The sequence below is a fragment of the Primulina eburnea genome, chromosome 16 (assembly GCF_022965805.1).
Source record: "Primulina eburnea isolate SZY01 chromosome 16, ASM2296580v1, whole genome shotgun sequence".
Lineage (NCBI taxonomy): Eukaryota > Viridiplantae > Streptophyta > Magnoliopsida > Lamiales > Gesneriaceae > Primulina > Primulina eburnea.
In genome coordinates this window covers 7,090,884-7,113,538 of record NC_133116.1, presented here as the reverse complement: position 1 = coordinate 7,113,538, position 22,655 = coordinate 7,090,884, and the positions used below count along the sequence as shown (strand labels likewise).

Sequence of the window (22,655 nt, the reverse complement as noted above, 5' to 3'; positions counted from 1 at the left end):
TTACTATCCCTTTTTAATTATTCTCTTGGTTTATTTGTGTATTGTTATATCATACATACAGAGGCACTCACAAAATGAATCCAATAGGAGTTAAATTTTAAAAAAATTATACAGTAATTAAAAATACTTTTTTTATAGATATAATTTTTACCCTTAAAATTAAATGAATGGTTGGTTTTTTTTTTTATATCGACTTATGTTATCCTCCATGTAACACAAAATGAATTAGATGGATAAATCAATAGGAAAATTAAGTTTTTAGTCTTGTAATTTAACAATTTTCTATTTGTAGTCTTGTGAGTTTTCAAGTCAAAGTTTTAATTCTGTAAGTTGATACTTATTATTAATTTTAGTCTTGTTTTTACATGGCGTGACATTAGACATGTCATGTAGCAATTTGCGAAGACACGTTAGCAATTTATGGTTTTAGATCATCAATTTTCGATATCACGTGAGTACACTTGATGAAAGGAGGCTAAAAATATGACAAATATTCATTTTATCCATATTTAATTTATTCAAAATAGTAGCATGTTTTTGAGTACTTAATGAATGTGATATATAAGCAAAAACAAAAAAAAAATGTTACTAATCCTAAAAGGCAAGCTATATATTTGGGAAAACCAGAAAAGAAAAAAGAATAGGTCTTTTGTGAGACGGTCTCACAATTTTTATCTGTGAGACATGTCAATCCTACCGATGTTCACAATAAAAATAATACTCTTAACATAAAAAGTAATATTTTTTCATGGATGACTTAAATAAGATATCTGTCTCACAAAATACGACCCGTAAAACTGTCTCACCCAAGCTTTTTCCAAGAAAAAAACATGTATAATTCGGACGGAGTTAATAATATTTAGAAAAAGGAAAATGCATGTTCTAACTTCTAAGTATACTTTTGAGACTTTAATATGAAATTTTTTAATTGTCGTTATTATTATTTTAAATGAGATAAACTACTCTGATATAATTTTAAAAATATAAAAAGAATTTTATGGTAAGTGTTAGAAACAAGAAACTAATATTTATATAAGAAAAATAATGTAGAGATAATCAAAATAATTATTATTATAAAATAAAAGAATCAATTAATGCTACTATAATTATATTTAAAATAATATTTTGATTGAATTCATAATATAACATATAAAATGATTGATTTTATATGCAATTTGCCCTTTAATATAACAGATATAAATTAACCAATGAAAAAATGGAAAGCGTCTTTTGACAGCGGAATCTGGGATCTCATTCTGATCGTCTCTCACTCCCAGCTCTGTGATGTATTGTCGGTAACTTGGATCGTTGCAGCAAAAGCTTGCCAAAAATGGCGATTCATCTTCGTTTGATTCGTACCGCGTGGCATGTAGTTATCATTTTACCTTTGTTCCTGAACAGCGTCGCTCACTGCAAAACCCTCAAGCGAGATGGTTAGCTCCAGATCCGGTGTTTTGTCAGTTATGCAATTAATGGAGCTGATCGGTGATGAAATGGATGTTGATTGTGACTGGGTTTTTAGATATTTTTCTGGGATTTGGTTTATATGAAGTGATTTTTAGCGGTTTACTGTTTGTGTCGATAATTCTGCTGTTAAGGATGTAATTTTGATTCAGGGAGTACCTTGGATTTGAGTTGTTGATTGAGTCGAATACGTGGAAATTCGATTCACTTGTGTTGAGAACAGTTTCAGTAGATCGAATTCTAGAAGTGTAGGTTACGAGTAAATGACTATTTCACTATACTGTTGGTTACTTGATGACCGTTTTTGAGTTCAAATCTTGAAGCATAGATTACAGTATTCATTTTAGGACAATTCAATTGGATATTTTCTCTTCCCGTCTGAGGAGAACATATTTGAGGCCTCCTAGCGACTGAGTCTTAATCCTGTTGATTATTTTTCACCTTCATCATCTTCATGAAAAATGTAAATTATCTGCATGATGGAGTCTGTGTTTTTCTCAATGAAATTGAAGAAGAACGCGTGGTGCGGTGTGACTGAATGCGTGTTATGGTCAATGTGTGTGTGTTTTCTAATCTAATGTTTATGGATCGCAGTGAAGGCATTGAATGAAATAAAAGCATCACTTGGTTGGAGGGTAGTTTACGCTTGGGTTGGTGATGACCCTTGTGGAGATGGTGATTTGCCTCCATGGTCTGGTGTCACATGTTCTATTGTTAGTGGGAGTGACTACAGAGTTGTTACTGAATTGTGAGTTTATGGTCTCTATACTGTTTTCTGAAGTACATGTTATTTCACAGTAGCTTTCAAATGATAAAGTTATTTCGTTTATCGTTTAATTTTACTATCTCATGTGGCATTCTCTCAATTTCCGCTTGGCAGGGAAGTTTATGCTGTTTCCCTGGTTGGTCCATTTCCAATTGCAGTTACGAATCTCGTGGATCTTACCAGGCTGTATGATACTCCATTTTCTCCCTCTCTTTGATTGAAACTGAGATTTTGAGTTTACTTATTTTTGGCTTTGAATGGATTGTATTTGAGTAGGAAAACCATTTTCAATGACTTAATGGAAACCGATCTAACTTATCATAAACTGAACTAAGTAATGCACTTCTAAAGGCATCACGATATTACAAGAAATTTAGAATTGCGTCTACTTTGGATTTTCTATTTTTCACCCCTTGCATTCTGAATCTGCAATGCTTATGTCAGGGATCTACATAACAACAAACTGACTGGGTCTATTCCATCACAAATTGGGCGGTTGAAGCATCTCAAGATCCTGTAAATTCTTTTACTTTCTATTTCAATAAGCTCTATGTTTTAGTTGTTTGGCCGGATAGCACATTTTGTTTGGTGCATAGATTTAAAATATGCAAATGCGTAGGCGTGTGAAATTTAAGATACGTGCAAGAGAATCTCTTGTTGAGATATAAATTTCAAAATTATGACAACTCTCTTTAAGTGATATAAATAATGCTTATTTTACTTGCGTACTGAATCTACTGATATGGATTTTGGCTTTGCTCACTTGTTTTTTTACACCATTACTTCTTTCCTTTTGTAAAGGGTTCAAAAAAATGCCCTCTAAATTTAGTCTCTTCTCTTCTTTTTCTTTTTTCATGAGTAAAATGGTTTTGTCTCTTTCCTGACTTAACTTGTTTTTCTTTTGTGGTTTATCCTATTTTCAAAAGGAATTTGAGGTGGAATAAATTTCAAGATGCTATTCCTCCTGAAATTGGTGAACTAAAGCAGCTAACGCATCTGTGAGTGATATATATATATATATATATATATATATATATATTTAGACCGATCAAATACGTGGGAACTACTTTCGCATGAAGCTTTCTTTTGCGCGTTTAAAAGACTAATGTATGAATTGTGTGCAGCTATTTGAGTTTTAATAATTTCAAAGGTGAAATCCCTAAAGAACTTGCAAATCTTCCCGAGCTCCGTTATCTTCTTCTACATGAGAATCGTTTGATTGGAAGAATTCCACCCGAATTGGGAACTTTGCCGAAACTAGGCCACCTGTAATATTACCTAATAATGACTTAGAGTGTGTTATTTGTTGCTTTCTGTTTACCTTTTAATATCCTTTTATTATTTCTAGGGATGTTGGCAACAACCATTTGATTGGGACCATTAGAGAACTTATTCGTATAGAAGGATGCTTCCCGTCACTTCGTAATCTGTATGATTTGCTAATTTAACACTATTTTGTTAGACTCTTTACATTGATTTTGCTAATGTCAATTATCTATGCTGTCTTTAATGATACTGATATGCTTTGATGTTATAGTTATCTGAATAACAATTACCTTACTGGGGGCATTCCATCACAGCTTGCAAATTTGACGAACTTGGAGATTCTGTAAGTTTGTTCATCTGTTGATGGAATTTTTATGGATATTATAAATTATTTTTCATTTACCCATCTTAATTTGCAAAGTTAACTCTCTTGTCACCTCAGTTACCTATCACATAACAAAATGTCCGGTGTTATTCCATTTGGGCCAGCTCATATTCCTCGTTTGACTTACTTGTAAGTGTGCTTTGTCATAATCTTTGCATCTATTGATCTCTATTTGGTTTGGAAGGGGGATTGTCTCTTGTTTGCTTTTAATCTGACTTTTTTAATAAAAAAATTAGCTGTTCTTCAGAAAATATTGCTCCCACTTGGATGGATGGTCTTGTTTGGTAATGTGTGTATAACAGGACAGGCGGAGACAAACTTTGTGCATTTTGTGCTTGTTATGTTGCTTGTAGTCACCTTCTCTCTCATGTATATCCGTGATTTTCCTGCACTGTAACCAAGACTAACTTGAAACGTATCATGAGAATTTTCCCTATCTGAAGCTATTTCTCGGATTCAGGTACTTGGATCACAATCAATTTTCCGGCAGGATTCCTGATGCCTTCTACAAGCACCCATTTTTAAAGGAGATGTGAGTCCTGCCCGTCAAAATATGCTTTATAAAGCATCTTGTTTGCAGATTTATATCTCGATATATCGTTTGATTTATGTTGCAGGTACATCGAAGGAAATTCATTCCGACCTGGTGTGAAACCTATTGGCGACCACAAAGTCCTGGAACTTTCTGATTCGGAGTTCCTATTCTAGTCAAATGGATAAATTAATGTATTCTTATAGTTTTTCTCATGATTATTAATGTTTTATACAGATTACCTTTCATAATATTTGGTGACAGTAGATTTATGTAAAATGTAGCTTATAGTGAGAAAAAAAATGAAGTTTTGGGTTCTGCTATGTTGTTTGAAGTGTACATATAGCATTCTATTCAGTTAGTTTCAGTTTTCTGAAGTTTTCCAAGGTTTTGTTTCATACATCATCCAGACTCAATCACACACTATTTAGGTCATCTACCAAAATCTCTCCTCGTCTGTCCTCTTTGAAATTTAACCCCATCCATCCTCAAATTGTTTTATCTCGTATCGATGACTCTAAAATGAGTTGATTTGGACATCCCACTTCAATGTAAAGCTAACACATCATTACAATCAATTATATATTTGCAAGAAACGCCCTTCAAAAATATTCCGCTGCAATAAATTAAATTCCCCTTTAATCACCTCTAGAATATTGTATATCCCATCCATTTTGGGATGTGTCCCCTCTCCCGCAACAAATTCATGAACAATACAGTTAATCTCAACCTGAGTACGCATTGACAGTAAAACATAGGCTCCACTATGGCGTTCTAATTTCACAACTCTCTCAGCGGCAGCCTTTGCCAAATCGACATGCCTATGACTACAGCAAGCACTGAGGGATGCCCTCCAAGCTATAGCTTCTTCAGTTGCAGAACCTGAAACGGGCACCCTTTGAACCATTTTATAAGCTTTTTCCACATGCCCCGAACGACATAGAATGTCAACTATACATCCGTGGTTCTCACTCTTGGGCTCAATATTGTACACATTACACATGATATTCAACAAATTAAGACCACCTGCATTTTGCATACATATCCATGAGTGCGGTACCTACTTACACGATAATTAACAATTTTGTGTCTTTCGACGTACCTGTGGATCCACAATCCAATTTCTAGACAGCCCAAATGAGCAGAAGCACAATTTCTAGGGAACGTGTAATCGTCAGGGCACATCCCATATCTCAAAATGACTCTATAAACCTCCGAAGCCTCGACGTTCTTATCTTTGAGCAAAAACGCTTTAATCATTGTGTTACATATGCAAATTGTGGGGTTTTCAATTCGCTCAAAGATTTTTCGGCCATAAAATGTGCTGCCATGAAAAGGGTCCGAGCAAAATGCCAAGATTCTGCTCAGAGCAAAGGTATTGCTCCCGAGCCCACATGTGATAACAAGTCCATAAGCCTGAATTAATTGTTTTATGCTTCGACATTTTCCTAATAGATGAAGACATCTGCTTGTCATTTGCTTTCATTACAAAGTTCCCCCACGTTCATATATACATCAGACGAGGAGATTCAAAAACGGCCAAACAATAAATATTGTGCTGAGGTAACGGCTTTACATCCTTGATCCTACAATATATTTACTTTTAATGTGAAATGGTTAACTTAATATGGAAGCTGAAACTCGAATTTAATCAAAGTGAAAATGTAGCGAACTGCAATGTTTCTATGATATCTCTTAACTCGGTATTGCAAATGACCAACTTCCAAAACGAATGATCAAAAAACTCAATTTAGGACAATTTATATTTCACGTTAGTTGGGTTAAATCGGATGTTATCTAGGCAAACTATTGGGAGGAAAGCTCAGTTTGGCTGATCAGCAAGTATTAGTTGGGTATGAGCAGTTGTGGTACTTTAGTAAGTGTGATCAGTTCAGTTATCCAAATAGAACGATTCAGTATGCGTTACGAAGCTAAGACGACGATCTACAAATCATGTTCACAAGTCAAAGTCTGAATCGGAGTGTGAGATACCGATAAATGATAACGAAAATACTAGTTCTGCACATGCTTAAATCAGCAGACATCATCGGTTTGGTTCGCTTTAGCTGACGAGCCCAACTGAACGATCAGTCTAGCTGACGAGCCCAACCGACAGGCAGACCTCAAAATAAGTTAAGCTCGGAAAAAGTGCCTAGCAAGGCGGAAATTAACGTTTTAATATCGAAAACATTACATAAATTTTCCAAATGGTCGTATTCTTGTGTCTAACTTATATATCATTTTGAAGCATATAAATACAATATCTTGAAGATCAAATATAAGCTTTGGAAGAGAATTCAAAGCATGAGCAGCTTATGAAGAAATTAGCTAGAATAAGAATAAAAAACTCAAGTATGAGAATACATTTGCAAGATACACATACTGCAATAGATTGAATCCTCACACGCAATTATTCACGTATACTTGAAATTTGAGCCGCAAAATTTAGTTGAATTAGTCTTCACACAAAACATTTAAAGATTGTGTGTGTAGTCTTGGCATAAGAGACGTTTAACATTTTATGATATTGCGGCCTATAATCGAGAGTGTGTTAGAATTTTCAATTAGGCAAAAGATAAGTCCTAAATTGAAATGTGTTTGTACAAGGAGTTTCATAAATCAAAGTCTTCTAGTGGGTATTTCTCAAGGAGAAAAAAGGTGGCGTAGGAGTTGCAAATATCTGAACATCCATAAACAAATTTGTGGTTATTTATTTATCGCATTTAATTATTGCCACCATTTGTAAGATGTATTGTTGAAGTATTTTATCTGGCTTTCAAATATCAAAATATTGCATACCAAGTGTTTGATACAATACGCCAACCAAAAACATTTTTTATAAACTCAACTTGCATATCTTTTAAATGATTTACCAAAAGATTTAATCAGTTTTTACAGAAAATTATGTTGAATGTCTTCTGCTTGGTTAAAAACCAAACTCGATTTAATTCATCAATGTTAATTCAAGAACCAAACTATTGTAACTCATGATTATCTCTAGATCGATCTCATCACCTAGAACTACTTTTCCCATTTTTCATATGTCATAGATGCTAATTAATGAACTATAGATGCTAATTAATGAACATGAAGAATAAACAATCAAATTATAAAGATATGTAGGTTTAAGTCATCTTAATCTTAATTAAGTAAAGATTAGAAAATCATAAATGGCCATGAAAAATGAACATACAGATGTATCGTTGGAGACTTATGGGTTTTTAGCAATATTCTCTAAATCATGGAAAAATTTAACACCTATATGTTTTTTAAATAAAAATTTTCATTATTTTCTTTAAATAAGATTTAAAGACATTTAACCGATAACTGATGGCATTGGGCGGATATATATATATATATATTAACTGAATTTTTTTCCATATTTGAGAGTTTTCATAAAAATAACATGTTATAAAATGAAATATTTATCAGTATTAATATATTCATCTAACATAATAAATATTTTAAAAAATAAAAAATAAATATGAAAAATATAATTTTTTTTTCATTTTTTTAAAAAATTTAAATTTGATGTTCTTTGAAAAAATAAAATGCAAGTATCTGTATTGATTTTATTTCGGTTGTATTTTTCAATTTTGTGTTATTTTTATATATTTCGTTCTGACTAATCTTTGTCGTATTAATTTTTTTTATATATTATTATGTTTTTCAATTTTTAAAATAATTTGGTGAATTTTTGGTATATTAATTGTCTAGATTATTATTATTATATTAGAATTTTAATATAAATATTTTTTAAGATGCCCTAAAAAATAATTAAAATTTTTAAGCAAAAAATATTAATATAATAAATGACAAAAAAATTGATTTTTTGAAAATATTTATTTATTTTTAAAATTCTTTATAAACAAAATAATATATGATTTTTTAAAATATAGTTTCTATTTTTTTAATTAGTAATAGTTTTACTCCGAGAAGATAAAGAAGTCAATTTAATAACAGAAGATCATTCTCTTTATTTTGAGTGTTATCTTAAATGACATAAATATTTTGATATAATAATTTTGTATAATAATATTTAAAGTTTATATATATATATATATATATATATATATATATATATATATATATATATATATATATATATATATATATATACTTGCTAATTTTAATCAGTATCACAAAAAATAATTTTTTTTACGTAGTATACATGAAATATTGGTTATAGAAGTATGTTAGTTTAGACTTTAGAGACGTGTAAGCATATACACATACATGCCATTTTCTTGAAGGGTGAGGGGGACATCCAAACCGATACATGAAGAAAAAGTCTGGTGGATTTGGGACCATGGAGCATACAGAGAGTGGATACACTACTCCATTTATTTCATATCCAACCACTATCATTTTCAATTTTTTGATCTTTTATGCTACTCATCCAACCACCAAACAAGTGATCTTCAATTCAACTAACTGTCAAATTATACTGACTGTTGTGTTTATTTTATTCTTTTCGAAAGCGTTCTCTGCTTTATTCTACTTGTTTTAGTAAACAATACCAATGTCAAGTATTGAACAGTCATTCGAATATAAGAGGGATGGACTAAAAGATTTGGATCACTGGAACAAATCAATTTTATCTCCACAGATTGGCCCAAAGATCAAAACTTTCTGAAAATGGAATTAAAGGGTGGTTTTATTTGCTGTATTTTTTTATTATTGATTTGTGTTTCTTGTGCGGAAAAAGTGGAGTTAACAGTGAAGGGAGTAAGCTCCATAGCCGAGACAGACGATAACTTCATATGTGCAACACTGGATTGGTGGCCGGAAAGTAAATGTAACTACAACCAGTGCCCATGGGGAAAAGCGGGCATTCTCAATTTGGTACTGCTTTCTTGAAATTTAGATTCCAATTTATTGTGAAATACAGAAGAAATTGTTGTCGTGATTGTGTTCTTTTCTCTTCCTTTTTCTTTTCTTTTTTTTTTCTCCAGGATTTGAATAGCAAGATTCTGGCAAATGCCATCAAAGGTTAGTATTTGGGACGTGGCCCACTGCTAATTTGTTGTTAAAATAATTGTTGAGATACATTATCTACTTCTTGGTATCTATCATAAGTCTCGGTCACCCTGAAATGTGGTGTGAAATGTAAATTATGAGAAAAGTAATGCAGAAATTTTGAACTTGTTCTAGCCTGCTGATTCAATCTGGTCATCAGTAACTGGGTTTTTTTTTTCACTTTTATGCACTGTTTTTGTTTAGAGAACCAATATATTTCATGATTTTACGTGACTGAAATTCGATTTGCTATGACTGGGGAATTAGCATTCAACCCTCTTCGGATCAGAATTGGAGGTTCGCTGCAAGATCAGGTTCTGTACAAAATCGGAACTTTCTCCGAAAAATGCCCGCATTTCAGAAAAAGCGAGAATGGATTGTTTGGATTTTCAATAGGTTGTCTTCAATTGGATAGATGGGATCTCATGAACAAATTATTCAGCGAAACCGGGTATATAACCAGACTTCGAAATATCAAAATCTTGGTTCTATTCCTCTCATTTGTAAGAACGAACCGATGTACTTGAGAGGAAAATAATGGTATTCTTGCAGGGCTAAGATTACATTTGGCTTGAATGCCCTCATTGGAAAGAAGAAAACCGATGGTTCTCTTTACAGCGGCGGCTGGAACTGGAGAAACGCCTACGATTTCATGAAGTACACTGCCTATAAAGGATACAAGATTGATTCGTATGAACTTGGTAAAGAAAGCTATGTGAAGTTCATAATTTTCTTGCAAATAGAGGTATCACCTCATAGATTTATTTTTTATTTTATTTTATAGGAAATGAGCTATGTGGAAGTGGGGTTGCTGGACGAATAGAAGCAGAACAATATGGCAAAGATATGATTGCACTCAAAAAACTAATCAAGATTTTGTACCCTAATCCAACCACAGAACCTAAAGTTTTAGGCCCTGCTGGATTTTACGAGAAGCAATGGTTTGACACATTCCTGAAGGCTTCGGGACCGAATGTAGTTGATGGTTTGACACACCATATCTACAATCTCGGACCAGGTCTGTACAAAATCAAGGCTCATTACACTCATTTCTCGGTGTTTGTTCATTTGGACTTATTCGATCTTCTCCAGGTAATGATCCAAGTCTAATCAACAAGATTCAAGATCCGCATTTTCTCGATCGTATCTCTCAGACGTACAGCGATATTTCCAGCAGCATCAGTTCATTCGGACCATGGACAAGTGCATGGGTTGGAGAAGCTGGTGGGGCTTTCAACAGTGGTGGCAAGGATGTGTCGCATACATTTGTTAATGGATTTTGGTATAATACATCTCTTTCTTTCTGTATTCTAGAAATCTGTACAAGCAGTTAAAAAATAATGATGTAAGGAAATTTTAATGGCCTAGAATTCTTATTGTTTTGATGATCCTATGAACAAGATTTTATTGAAAACAGGTATTTGGATCAACTGGGAATGGCATCGAGATTCAACCACAAGGTTTTCTGCAGACAAACCTTAATTGGAGGAAACTATGGCCTCTTGAACACGACTTCATTCATCCCCAATCCAGATTATTATGGGTCAGTTTCAATCCGACAATTCTCCAAATTGTTATTTTCAAGTAACTTTTGTCCTTGTTGCATAAGTTTATTTTCGTTTATAGCGCGCTCTTATGGAGTCGTTTGATGGGAAAGAACGTCCTCGCTGCTTCTCACATTGGCTCCCCGTTCTTGCGTGTCTACTCTCATTGCTCCAAGAAAACAGTGAGTTAAATCACAAACAAGAAATGTGAAAAAAAAATTCCAAATTATTCCTTTTTGTACAACTTACAAGAAGTTTTCTTAAAGACTGAAAATATGATGCCTTATTCAGACAGGAATATCTGTGCTTTTGATAAACATGTCGAATTCAACGACGTTTGATGTTTCGATAACTAATGACGTGAACTCGTATGCTGGACAATACAATCAAAGGGAAGAGTACCATTTGGCTCCAAAAGATGGAAATATCCTAAGTGATGTGTTGTTGCTGAATGGAACTCCGTTGAAGCTCACAGAATCATTTGATATTCCTATGTTGAATCCAAAGATTGCCGACGCCAAATTTCCAGTTATATTGGCACCCAAATCGATAGCTTTTGTCATTGTTAAAGGATTTAGAGCACCAGCTTGTGCTTAGAGAACAAGTCTCTGTTTTTTCAAAAAATATATGTGTGTGTGTGTAAGAATTTTAATTTATTTTTTAAAAAATGTAAGAATTTCAGAGGGGAAGAAAAAATGTGCTTCTCGTTTTGGGCTTTTTTTATTTTCTTTCAATTTTTCATGTAATATTTTTTTGTGGATACAGTCTTGTATTAAATAAACATATACATTAAATAAAGTGCATCATAAAGAAATCTAAAGTATTACTATATTAATCATCACTTACCAAATTAGCTTATTTTATATATAAGAATTATGTTTTAAATGTTTTATATAATTTATTTAGTGTATAATCATCAGTTACCAAATTTAAATATTGTAGCCGACACCAACATAAAATATTAAAACCTCTCCCAATAAAGAGAAAGACGTGAGTTCGATTCTTTAACAGTGGCAATGCAGAAGAAATGGAAAAAACCATCTGTCTCTGCTTAGAAAATTGAAGAGTGGCAAAATAGAAGAAGCAAAGTGCGCCTTTTCATGGAGTGTTCTAAGATTCAAAACCATTCCTTCCATGCAAAGCACCTCTAAGGTTTCTTACTCTTTCTTCTTGTATTGATTCTCCTTTATAATACCAAACAAATGGTGGGAATCACAAACTTTAGTTCCTTTACCCCAAGAAGTTTCTAAAAACAACATTTCTTTTTTCTATAATGGATATTTTGATTAAGCAAACGAGGTATAAGCTGCTGAATTTTTTTTAAAAGAACAAATATGTATTTGGTTCTCCAAGTTTCATAATTGCATACCATTTTTCCTGGGCAAGATTTGGTAGTACAAAGGCAAGAAGATAAACAGGAGGGTAGCAGCATGGAAGAAGACAAAAGAATCCCTCCCCGATCTCTTAGAGGTATATGGTTCGGGTTGCAAATGAGATTCGCTTCTAAAATTTTCGAATTTTATCGTTTCGGTAATTTATTTTTACTATGTTTCGAATTAATGCAGAGAAGAGAAGAAGCCAAGGCTGGATAAGAAGACAATTGTCCAGACAGATGAGTTGGGATTATGATTTCAGTGACGCTCATTATCTCACAGCAGCAGCAGCAGCATACGCTGTCAAATCACTCGAAGAATCGGGGGTGGAAGATTGAAAAGTGGAAACATATGCTTCTGATAAATCTTTAAACAAGATGAAAAGCAAAGTAGAAGTTCCTGGAATCCCACCCGAACGGCCTAAAACTTCAGCCAAGATTACAGGTAAGAGCAAATCATGTCTAAAAGTTCACAAAAAGTAGTTACGAATGCATCAGATGAATTTTCAAAGGCGAGTTTCAAAGATCAAGATATCAAGGTGCCAAAAAGCACTTCAACAGGCAAAACGAAGCCCAATACCGGAAGTAATGTCACTCCATCTATGAAGAAGAAAGCTAGTTATGCTGATATAGGCCTGAAAGATGAAAGAACCAGTAACAAATCCAAAAATCCAGTAGCTGAAACGCCTCCAACTTTCGCATTTAAGAATTTGAATATCACCACTGGAAGCGAAAAGGCTGAGATTCCAGCACCAACGCCTGCAGCAAAACTTGGACCTAGAGAATCTATGGCGGATGCTTGGGAGAAAGAAGCGATGACAAGAGTTGGGGAGCGGTAATAGTGGTTTTAGAGACAGCTTTCAAAAACAAAAACATCTTTTTTAGAAACTTAATTGATTCCAAAGACCCTTCGTTTTTAGGTAATTCTTGCATATAATGAAAGAAGTTTCAGACACGAAAAGATGATGGACACCATCGAAAAGTGGGAGACTAAGAAGATGACAAATGCGACACGCAAAGTCAAAAGAAGAGAGGTACTCATTCTCATCACCAACCCCCTTCGATCAACATTAGAAGTTAAGGTTATTGAGATCTAACAATCAAGACAGAACAACTTTCAGGCTGAAATGGATAAGAGAGCTATCGAATCAACATCACAAGAATCCAAGAAGTTGCAGAAGCAGCCAGGGCAAGGCAGAGAAGAACCGCAGAAATGAGGAGATCAAAATGAAAGAGAAAGTGAATAAAATCAGATTAACTGGAAAAATTCCAGCAACATGTCTGTGCTTTTGAATACCATCAACGATAAAGACAGAGAAAATTGTAAGAACTTGTAAATATTGTGTAGTTTTCAAGTGAAACTGTATAAAATGTCATGCTGCGAAAATTCGTGAAGTTTAGAATACCTCAAACAGATCATCAGTAAATGAATACAAAAAAATCTTCAATATGCATCATAAGAAAAGTTCTTGAATCCATTAGACATGCTAATTATTAGAATAAACAAGAAAAACTTAAATTTGGAGACTCAATAATAAATTTATAAATTAATTGGACAGATGGTGTTCTTTACATACATCTCATCGCAAATCATATAATCAATTATTACAACTTCAAAAGACAAAGCAAAAAACCAGAGGGAAAGATTACAAAATATAGCATTTTTATAACAAACAAACTAAGGTGAGTTCCACCAGTGTGGAAAAAAAATCAAGTCCCAAAGTACAAAAGTCGCCTAGTTCTTCAAGAAATCCCCGGCCATCTTCATGAAATCCCCAGCGCCGGCTCCTCCACCGCCTCCAGACGGCTTGTGCAAGAAACCTTCAGCCATTTTGACATAGTCCCCAACGCCGCCAGTGGCGGGATCTTTTTCAGGGTCGGTGGTGACGGTGGTGGAGGTAGTGGTGGTGGTGGTTTTGTTACCGTGGGAATCAACAACGGTGGTGGTGGAGTGAGTCGTGTGGTACTGGCGGAGATAATCCTCCGCCTTGTCAACGTACTTTCCCATTCCTTTACTATCATCTAGATTTCCGTACTCTGAAGCGCCGCATAGTAGATCCGCGGCCGCATTAGCGACCATCCCATTTTCATGCTTCTGTGGCTCATGGCGGAGATGGGATTTCGCCGCGTCAGCTACCACCTTGGCGCTGTTGAGAAGGTCGGAGTTTGATGGTCTCTTGTGGTGCCCGTGATCGGGGTTCGTGGAGTGATCGGAAGTTGGCTTCGGCTTGGAATCGTGATCATGTTTCGTGATATCGGACAAGAAATCCATTGCAAGGAAAATTGGCGAAGTAATGAGAGAAAATGGAGGGAAGATGAAAGGTAAATAGAGAGTTTGGTGGTGGAGATTTTTTCGTGGGAAGAAGTGGAAGGAAAGAAGACACGATTCTAAGCTTGACTTTGAGAATGAAAATTCACCTGTGATGGATCAAGTTGCCCAAGATTTCGAAAATATTGCAAAACAATTTGGGCAAAAACTTGTACGGGACGATCTCATAAGTGGTATTTGTGAGACGGATCTCTTATTTGGGTCAACCATGAAAAAATATTATTTTTTATTGTGAATATGAATATTATTGACTCATCTCACGTATTGGTCTCACATGAGACCCGCTCAACAATTTGGGAACATTATTTAGTAATAGTTCTAATATGAATTTTGAATTTAAATTTATATGATATAGATTATGAGTTTTTTCATAAGTTTTAATATATCAGTTGTGGTCGAAACTTTTTATTTCAATTGATTTTTTTTTATCAAACTCTAGTTGGAAGTTTAAGTTTTATTTGTTATATTATATTTATATAAATAAGCTCGCAATAAATACATTTATGAGAGTTGAGTTTGAAAATAAAATATATGTTGAATGAAAAACTATGGTATGAATATATTTGGGTCTCGAATTTCAAATTCAAATAAATACGAAGTAAGATGGTGGTGATGTTACAAATCTGAAAAGATTACATGTGACTCCATTGTAGCCTAGCCCTTGGATGAGAGTTGTGGAACCACCCATAGCCGATAGGTAGCATCAAAAATTTTTAGCATATTTTTTAGCATATTCAAAATAATATTTTTTAGCACATTTTTACCGATATTCACAATAAAAAATAATATTTTTAGCATAAAAAATATTATTTTTTCATGGATGGCCCAAATAAGATATCCGTCTCACAAAATACGACTCGTGAGATCGTCTCACACAAGTTTTTAACTAGTTTTCATAAGGAGTCTCTACAACATATATATTTTACATGGGTTAAATAACATTTCAAATTCTTCTTACATTCATTAATTTGAAGCTAGAATTGCTGAATATTTGTCATTAGATCAAACATACACTTGCATTTGAAAAAATGCTATTTTATATATCAAGATGAAATCGGGTGACATTATTTGTAAACAGATGCAAATTGGTAAATCAAAGTCAAGAATCAAGAAAGATCGCTAAAACGACATTTACAAAGACAGTCGACTACTTCAAACCCGTAATCACTCAAACAAGCTCATGTTTCCCTCTGTAAACTCAGAATTAAAGAAAGTATTGCCTTGTTTTGATTACTCTCATCTTAATGTGATTGTAGGAGGAATACCTGCAGGGCATCGTTGTCGACGGGGGCGCCTAGTTGTCTTTCCCCACCCTGTTAGACTTCTGTCCTCCAAACCAGACTCAATGTTGTTTAGTTGCTGCACCAATGAAGTGCAGACTGTGGTTGGAATGATATTAGGGACTGTTTCAATGACTGATCGTCTCCTACCCCTAGCACCTCTGTTTCTACCGCCGTTTCTTCTGGTCAATCCCGAATTCCAGTGATGGCCAGTAGCTCTCATCAGCCCTCCAAATGTCTGAAGATCCTCGGCAACTTCATGCCTTGACAACGATGTTAGACCGGGTAGGATGTCCCTTTGAAAGTCCCTTCGCTGTCTTCCTCTCCTTGACTGACCCCTACGAGTTCTAGTGACTAACATATTGGCTCCCGTGTCCTCTATCTGGGCTTCGGGAACAAAGGTTATAGGCATGTTGTCATCTTCTTTAGTTTCAACAAGTTGCAATGTCATGGCCTCAAATTCATCAATCTCCTCGTACAAACCTTGCAGTGGGGAACCATCTCTGGTTCTTGATTCTTTACGGGATACACACTCCAGTTCAATAGCGCACACGGACATGGTATTGACAAACCAGAGGAGTGAATCCGCCAAGGAAACTTCAGACACATCGATATTTGGACAAGATGATGAGATGGCGATTAGCGCATCTGCTGCATTTCGAAGAACCTCGTCCGGTGTTTGTTCCACTTTCTTTTCTATCGAGTGTAACGAAACAATATCGGGAAGATTTTCCATGGATGGTGTATCGTGATCGTCACTCTCCAGGAAGACAGGAGCTTCCAAATCTATCTCCTTTGTTACCTTATGGCTGTTGCTCTGACTTTCATATGACCGTACTGGAGGATCTTCACAATCACTTACACAAGAGTTTAAATCAATGTAGCAGGCGCCTTGCGTCGCCTTTTCCATGTGTTGCTCTTCATTAGCTTCCAGCTCCTCTGGCTCATACGCTAGATTTATGTCAATTCTGTTCTTCCTTTTGTTATTTTTGTCGGGAGAGGAATTAACAATGGTCGAGGAGGAAAGAAGTGAGAATGGCTCGTGTTCTCGGGCAATTGTGTCAACTACTGGAAACCCAAGAATTTTCTGAACATTTCGAGTCTCAGCAATCTCCTTTTTCTCCACAATTACACAATCATTTGAAGCCAAGATAACCAATGGGGTGTACGGCTGATTAAGATCCCTAATTGGCTCTCGATTACCACACAAAGAAGCACTAGGGACACTTGAGTTCCCTTCATTGCCATTAGTTGGCTTAGGTCTAAGCCAAGGCAGTGCTGAGACATGATCTTCATGCTTACCTTTTCGATCTACTGTATTGAAATCTTGCCGGGCCCAGGGCTCATTCGACGAGTTCGAAAATACCTCGTTCAAGTTAATATCCAGTACAGGCTTTGAATCCACATGACAGGATCCCTTCGCAAAAATCCCAAATCCGTGATTAATTGAGCGATCAAATACTACTTTATCACCCTGACTGCAGTTCAGATAACCAAAGCCAGCCGATGGCAAGTGAGCCTGTAGTTCTTTGTTTCCCGAGGCAGACCCATGTGAAAACCCATTTCTCGTTGTTTGTTCGTTTCTCAAACCTGCATTAAATCTATAACTATCATTTGCTTGCCACTTTCCTCCAAAGTGTTCCTGGATTGAAGGCGATCCAGATGTGGTTATCTGTTCAGTAAACCTACTTTTTGGCTTAGCCAATGGTGAGATGGAGTGAGCCTGTGAGCCGGGAAAACAACGAGAACTAAAGAATGGGTGTGAACTCTGAGAAGCTACAAGTGGTTCCAACTGGGTATTAAACTCACCACAGTGGGATCCATCTCTCCACAGATTTTCCATGCAATAAACAGTAGGATATCCTGGAGCATATCCAGAAGCATGATGAAGCTGGTTCAGTGTAGCTTGGACCGGGTTGTAAGCCACAGGCAACTTATCTTGCGGAAGACATTGACTCTGGGTGCCAAGGTTATTACTAGACCCTGAGAGCAAAAACATAGCAAATTTAAGCTAATTACTTTAACAATGAAAAAGGAAAGATATTCAATTAAATGCTGAATTCATGCAAGTATGGCATCAAACGAAACATATATGAGGAAAGTGATTGTCACGTCCCGAGACCTCCCCCGCAATCGCGATTGCATAATGAACTCTTATAACAACTATTTCATATTTGTCATCGCTTTACAAAACTCAAGTTGTTATAGGAGTACATTATGACTATTAATTAACCAATTTAAATACTCCTCGTGATCCGACGTGGGATGGCGTATCATAGTGACGAACATAACAAAATTAAAGAAAAAATATGAAAATTTTACCAGCTTCATGCATGTAGGAGAACCGCCCCCTCTTGTTGAATTCACTTTCAACAGATGAGTTCTTCAAAAAACCATGGGTTACACCTAAAACTCTTGCATTTGACTTAGCTGGCTGATTCATCCCTTTTGTCTCCCCGTTGGAGGAAGTATTGCCGTGGAAATCAACCAGTAACGGAGACATTGATTCTTCAATCTGAACGGGTTTGTTTAAATCGGCTAACCCAACCGAACTTCTGAAACAAGAATCAGAAGTAAAAGTATCTATTGGACAATTAGCCTTCACACCATCATGACTTTTAAGGAAACTTGCATTTACTTTGTCCTCCTGTAAGTTTTCCCCTTCTTCAGAATCAACATACTCTTCAGCAGGAAGTTGAAGATCAAACAACTTCCTCCTCACCTTCAAAGGCCTAGAATTCAATGCTTCGCAGTCCTTCGAAGTAGATCTGTTGTGGAACAGAAACTGACTCGTCTGATTTTCTTTTCCTTTGGTGCAACTCATGGGAGAAGTGACAACCTCAACTCCCAAAATTGATGTTCTACCATGATCAGAATTTGACAAAGGAAATCCAGCCATATGCCATTTACGAGTATCATTGGATGGCATTTGAAATCCTTGAAGACTTGATGATGATGACGGTTCTATTGATGCTCCTTGTTTATGTAACTCTTTCCTTTTTACCTCTTCCATCATATCCGTTTGAATTCTGTAAAGACGGTGGAGTTCATATACCTAGATTCAAAAAAACATCAAGAAATTAGTTTTTCTTGCGTATTTGTCAGAAGCCACTTGTAGGAAGACCAATAATGTTATTTTTGCTTCAATATGGACACCTCTATGTGGAAGACCGAAAATATTAGCCCAAATGAAATCAAGCATACAGATGTATATTCAGACTTTAGGCGATAAAGGTCATCCAGAACTGGATTAATAAAATATCAGCCTATTTATTTTATTTTTTTTACACGGCTATTAAGTTAGGACATGTGAACTCTAGCTACCACGCTATATTACTCAATTTTTTGAATTCGATATTTTTAATGAAAAGGATATAATCAAGAAATGAATCTGGATTACCTGATTTCTGAAAACAGTCTCATGTTCGATCATTTTTTGCTTTAATGCATCCTTGTCATTCTCAGGATAACCATTTATTGCAGTTTTTGGCATGAACCCATTGAAATACTGCCCATTTGCTACAGTTTTGTCTCCGTTAAATAGGGGCCAGCTACTACTGATTGAATCTTCGTTCAGATCTCTCATGGAATAATATCCTGGCAAGTAGCTTTTGCAATGTACTTTGGTCCCCATTCCTGTAATCAGTATTCAATGTAAATCAGAATTCCACAAAGCCGTGTGACATTATTTGTTCAATTTAATAACTCGTCATCAATTTCATGTTCGCAATTGTTGAACATAAAAAAGATATCCAGGCATATAAGTAGCCTATCATGTTCTTGACTCTCAAAAATGACAAAGCAATGAAATGAAACAAGTGGGGTGACAGGGATGGGATTTTTTTAACTAAAATTCATCTTGAATAAGATCTGAAAACGTTACAGGCTCTCTCAACGCAAACAAGATAAAAAATGACCATCCAATGAAAAAGTACAACATTTTGAAATCAGACGTTGATGTGCGCTGAACCAATATATCATTCGACATACAATAAAAAGTTAAGACGATACAAATCTCATCTTTTGTTACCGAAATTAAGCAAAGGGCTTTAGCATTATTTATTAAGAAATAAATCAATGCATGGGAAAACAGTACACAGATAGAAAATAACAATTACAGAAAGAATAAGCACAGAATCACGGGACTGCACCCGACAATTCAAGTTCTTCAGTAAGAATTCGAGATCTATAACACATTTGTACAGGAAAAAAATGTGGAGATGAATATAAATAAAATTTAAGTGCTTCTACAAACAATAGCAGGGAACTAAGACAAAGAATTGATTTATCCCTGAAAGAGGGTACTGTTTTTCTTTGAAAGAGGCATTTTTTTCTCTCCCAAGAAAAGTGAAAGTTATAGGAGACTTATTTTCCAATCACCGCTGGCAGATTCTTGAAACAGTAAATGCGGGAGAACCTTTTTTCCAATGAATTAATACAGTACCAGCAAATTATAGGTAAGTAAATGCCAAAATCAGTCAGTTGTACACCCAATGCGTCCATTATGCATATACTAACTTCTCAGTCTCTTAGGATTGGATGACAAAATTTTCATCGTATTCTCTGTGAAAACAACTATGGAGAAAACTATTCATGTGTAGTCAAGAAAACATTAAATAGTATCGCAAAATGCGTAGCTGGACATTAGATTATGTACAGATTACGGTTATAAAATGTCATGGACAGTCACATCACACGTGTTAGAGGATATCAGGATATATGAGGCGAAAACATCCGTTTCCGGAGAATTTCAAAGAATCTTCTAAGTTGTTTTGTCAAAAAGAATTCATACTCACATGCTCTATGTGGCCTGAACTCAAAACTTAAGCTATGAAAATCCAACAGCCCCACAATTGCGATATTTGATTACCACCAAAGTACTTCTAAATCACATCAGAGTTTCAAAGATATCCATAAGTATACCAGAAGAGGGATATAACACATTAGTGATTTTTCTCTAGTTTAGTAACAGCTAAAGTCATGACAAACAAGATTTTTACGACTAGTAATGCGCCAAAAAGAGCAGCATAACGAGGCATAAAAAACTATTTGGTAAAAGGTTGTTCTTTCACCTAGAAAACACCCATGTGCCTCGCGCATAAATTAAAGCAATAGAACGTCGAGCGGGTCACAACATAGCATGCTTTTATAAAAGAACTTCATAATGTACTTAAGAAACCAAAGCAATTTAAACAAACAATCAAAATATACACCCTTCAAACCAATACGATTACACTCAGCAACATTTTATTCGGCATGCACAATATGGAGATCAAGTGACCAACAAATATAAATAAACGCAAAGATATTTGGTAGCCAACACAAAACAAAATTGCACATATCATCCCTGCTAACAAGAACATACAGAAAGAATAACCCAAATGAATTATCACAGATCAAAATCAAAAGATAAAATCAATTTAACTCCAATGAACTGCCCAAATGGATGAGCACCTACTTCAATAAGTAATTTTAATGAAACCAATGATACATCAAACTCAAAACCTACATTTACAAAGCAATCATAACTCAATTACCGGATTATTTATCGAAATCCCAATTTAAAAGGCAAAATAAAATATTTTCTTCTTATGAACCACAGTCAAAAACTGGGTAAATCTTAAAAAAGATTAAAACATTAAACAAAAGTTTAAAAAAGTATAATTACCTCAGACCCACATCATGGAACCACTTCTGTTCAAGAACCCCTTATGAATTGAATCATCCAAAATATTTCCAAGGAAACAAGACCTCAAAAATCATTAGAAATTCAGATGCTCTTTTACGCTGTGACTTTAAAGAAAGGCAACAAAAATAGTAAAAAAAAAGATACAGAACCAGAAGGAACCAAAACAAAACCAAAAAAAAGGATACTAATAATTGTCAAATGAAACAAATAAAAAACAAAGTGAGTGGTTTGGTAACTCCATTGAAGAAGTTCAGATCCTCATCAAACTCAGCTAAAGATTGAAGAGTTCGATCTGCTGGGCCACTCTTCTCTCTCTCTCTCAATAAAACAAGATAGCAACTCTAGAGAGAGAGAATGATAGAAAAAAACTATACATACATATAAAGAAAGATTTTTTAGCAACTGTATATATATATTTATTAGCAGTATCAATAATTATTATTTAATATAAGAAATCTTCACCCAAACCAACGACCTTCCAAGAACAATGACATGAAATTTGTCAACATCCGGTCTCTTTTTATTCTCTGCTATTTTCACGCACAGACACACACCGTGAAGGTTTTAAAAAAGATTACTTTGTTCTGGCCATTGATGCACTGAAACCATTTCTGGGTTTTTGGAGTTATAAACGAAAATCAAACAAAAAAAATAAATGAGGGATTTGTATATTCTCCAATTTCTCTCCACCTTTCTAGCTTTTGGTACAGCAAATATAAATGAGAATTAATTTCACAATATAAAACTGTCAGCTATATAAGGTTAATATACACCCCACCTATCCAGTACGTATTTTTCTGTGAACAGTACGATTTTTTGTTTTTATTTTTGTTTTTGTTTGAATTAACATATGGATTTCATCTTATAAGTTTGAATACTAAATTTATTTTTTCGTTCGAATTAATTACTCAATTTTTTTTATAAATTTTATACATGGCAGAAGAAAATTTTGTTTGATAGAAAATATTACACGATGTTAGAATTTCAATTGAATACTTACTTACCTTGA

General features: G+C 34.8%; 6 protein-coding genes across 7 annotated transcripts; 3 read left to right on the top strand and 3 right to left on the bottom strand.

The window, feature by feature from the left end:
* Nucleotides 1–1,199: 1,199 nt before the first annotated feature.
* On the top strand, nt 1,200–4,736 carry LOC140817093 (uncharacterized). The gene is made up of 11 exons (XM_073176682.1): nt 1,200–1,433; nt 2,059–2,212; nt 2,345–2,416; nt 2,675–2,746; nt 3,157–3,228; nt 3,355–3,498; nt 3,579–3,659; nt 3,768–3,839; nt 3,939–4,010; nt 4,342–4,413; nt 4,499–4,736. Exons 1-11 carry the CDS (start codon nt 1,331–1,333, stop codon nt 4,587–4,589), a joined length of 1,005 nt encoding a protein of 334 aa, XP_073032783.1. The 5' UTR covers nt 1,200–1,330; the 3' UTR covers nt 4,590–4,736.
* Nucleotides 4,737–4,987: 251 nt separating this feature from the next.
* Nucleotides 4,988–5,673, bottom strand: LOC140817383 (putative pentatricopeptide repeat-containing protein At5g59200, chloroplastic). Its single transcript, XM_073177039.1, has 2 exons — nt 5,544–5,673; nt 4,988–5,439 (listed from the first exon to the last, which is right to left on the bottom strand). Exons 1-2 carry the CDS (start codon nt 5,671–5,673, stop codon nt 4,988–4,990), a joined length of 582 nt encoding a protein of 193 aa, XP_073033140.1.
* Nucleotides 5,674–8,735: 3,062 nt separating this feature from the next.
* LOC140816308 (heparanase-like protein 2) lies at nt 8,736–11,757 on the top strand. The gene is made up of 9 exons (XM_073175495.1): nt 8,736–9,258; nt 9,369–9,405; nt 9,700–9,883; nt 9,985–10,133; nt 10,217–10,450; nt 10,525–10,714; nt 10,850–10,975; nt 11,059–11,158; nt 11,268–11,757. The coding sequence occupies exons 1-9, from the start codon at nt 9,052–9,054 to the stop codon at nt 11,571–11,573; spliced, it is 1,533 nt and encodes a 510-aa protein (XP_073031596.1). The 5' UTR covers nt 8,736–9,051; the 3' UTR covers nt 11,574–11,757.
* A 386-nt stretch (nt 11,758–12,143) lies between these two features.
* On the top strand, nt 12,144–14,415 carry LOC140816309 (uncharacterized). Its single transcript, XM_073175496.1, has 5 exons — nt 12,144–12,446; nt 12,542–12,793; nt 12,847–13,183; nt 13,301–13,382; nt 13,458–14,415. The coding sequence occupies exons 2-5, from the start codon at nt 12,727–12,729 to the stop codon at nt 13,563–13,565; spliced, it is 594 nt and encodes a 197-aa protein (XP_073031597.1). The 5' UTR covers nt 12,144–12,446; nt 12,542–12,726; the 3' UTR covers nt 13,566–14,415.
* LOC140816310 (nodulin-related protein 2-like) lies at nt 13,863–14,742 on the bottom strand. Its single transcript, XM_073175497.1, has one exon. It carries the CDS (start codon nt 14,618–14,620, stop codon nt 14,084–14,086), a length of 537 nt encoding a protein of 178 aa, XP_073031598.1. The 5' UTR covers nt 14,621–14,742; the 3' UTR covers nt 13,863–14,083.
* A 1,115-nt stretch (nt 14,743–15,857) lies between these two features.
* Nucleotides 15,858–22,341, bottom strand: LOC140815921 (uncharacterized). 2 transcript variants are annotated; one of them, XM_073174962.1, is made up of 4 exons: nt 21,626–22,341; nt 19,358–19,593; nt 18,280–19,012; nt 15,858–17,940 (listed from the first exon to the last, which is right to left on the bottom strand). In XM_073174962.1, the coding sequence occupies exons 2-4, from the start codon at nt 19,589–19,591 to the stop codon at nt 15,914–15,916; spliced, it is 2,994 nt and encodes a 997-aa protein (XP_073031063.1). In that variant the 5' UTR covers nt 19,592–19,593; nt 21,626–22,341; the 3' UTR covers nt 15,858–15,913. The 2 variants fall into 2 exon arrangements, with proteins under 2 accessions (XP_073031063.1, XP_073031064.1); XM_073174963.1 differs by lacking the exon at nt 21,626–22,341 and adding an exon at nt 20,754–20,843.
* Nucleotides 22,342–22,655: the final 314 nt, after the last annotated feature.

What these genes read in the sequence shown, in the direction of transcription:
- LOC140816308 (XM_073175495.1), top strand. Translation starts at nt 9,052, where the DNA reads ATGGAATTAAAGGGTGGTTTTATTTGCTGTATTTTTTTATTATTGATT. An exon ending in GATTGATTCGTATGAACTTG is followed by an intron (nt 10,134 to 10,216) that starts GTAAAGAAAGCT and finishes TTTATTTTATAG; the next exon opens with GAAATGAGCTATGTGGAAGT. An exon ending in ACATTTGTTAATGGATTTTG is followed by an intron (nt 10,715 to 10,849) that starts GTATAATACATC and finishes TATTGAAAACAG; the next exon opens with GTATTTGGATCAACTGGGAA.
- LOC140816310 (XM_073175497.1), bottom strand. Translation starts at nt 14,620, where the DNA reads ATGGATTTCTTGTCCGATATCACGAAACATGATCACGATTCCAAGCCG.
- LOC140816309 (XM_073175496.1), top strand. Translation starts at nt 12,727, where the DNA reads ATGAAAAGCAAAGTAGAAGTTCCTGGAATCCCACCCGAACGGCCTAAA. An exon ending in AACTTCAGCCAAGATTACAG is followed by an intron (nt 12,794 to 12,846) that starts GTAAGAGCAAAT and finishes CGAATGCATCAG; the next exon opens with ATGAATTTTCAAAGGCGAGT. An exon ending in ATGACAAGAGTTGGGGAGCG is followed by an intron (nt 13,184 to 13,300) that starts GTAATAGTGGTT and finishes AAGAAGTTTCAG; the next exon opens with ACACGAAAAGATGATGGACA.
- LOC140815921 (XM_073174962.1), bottom strand. Translation starts at nt 19,591, where the DNA reads ATGGGGACCAAAGTACATTGCAAAAGCTACTTGCCAGGATATTATTCC. An exon ending in AGACTGTTTTCAGAAATCAG is followed by an intron (nt 19,013 to 19,357) that starts GTAATCCAGATT and finishes TTTTGAATCTAG; the next exon opens with GTATATGAACTCCACCGTCT. An exon ending in CTCCTACATGCATGAAGCTG is followed by an intron (nt 17,941 to 18,279) that starts GTAAAATTTTCA and finishes TTTTGCTCTCAG; the next exon opens with GGTCTAGTAATAACCTTGGC.
- LOC140817383 (XM_073177039.1), bottom strand. Translation starts at nt 5,673, where the DNA reads ATGATTAAAGCGTTTTTGCTCAAAGATAAGAACGTCGAGGCTTCGGAG. An exon ending in TGCTTCTGCTCATTTGGGCT is followed by an intron (nt 5,440 to 5,543) that starts GTCTAGAAATTG and finishes TGCAAAATGCAG; the next exon opens with GTGGTCTTAATTTGTTGAAT.
- LOC140817093 (XM_073176682.1), top strand. Translation starts at nt 1,331, where the DNA reads ATGGCGATTCATCTTCGTTTGATTCGTACCGCGTGGCATGTAGTTATC. An exon ending in TTGAAGCATCTCAAGATCCT is followed by an intron (nt 2,747 to 3,156) that starts GTAAATTCTTTT and finishes TATTTTCAAAAG; the next exon opens with GAATTTGAGGTGGAATAAAT. An exon ending in ATTCCTCGTTTGACTTACTT is followed by an intron (nt 4,011 to 4,341) that starts GTAAGTGTGCTT and finishes TCTCGGATTCAG; the next exon opens with GTACTTGGATCACAATCAAT.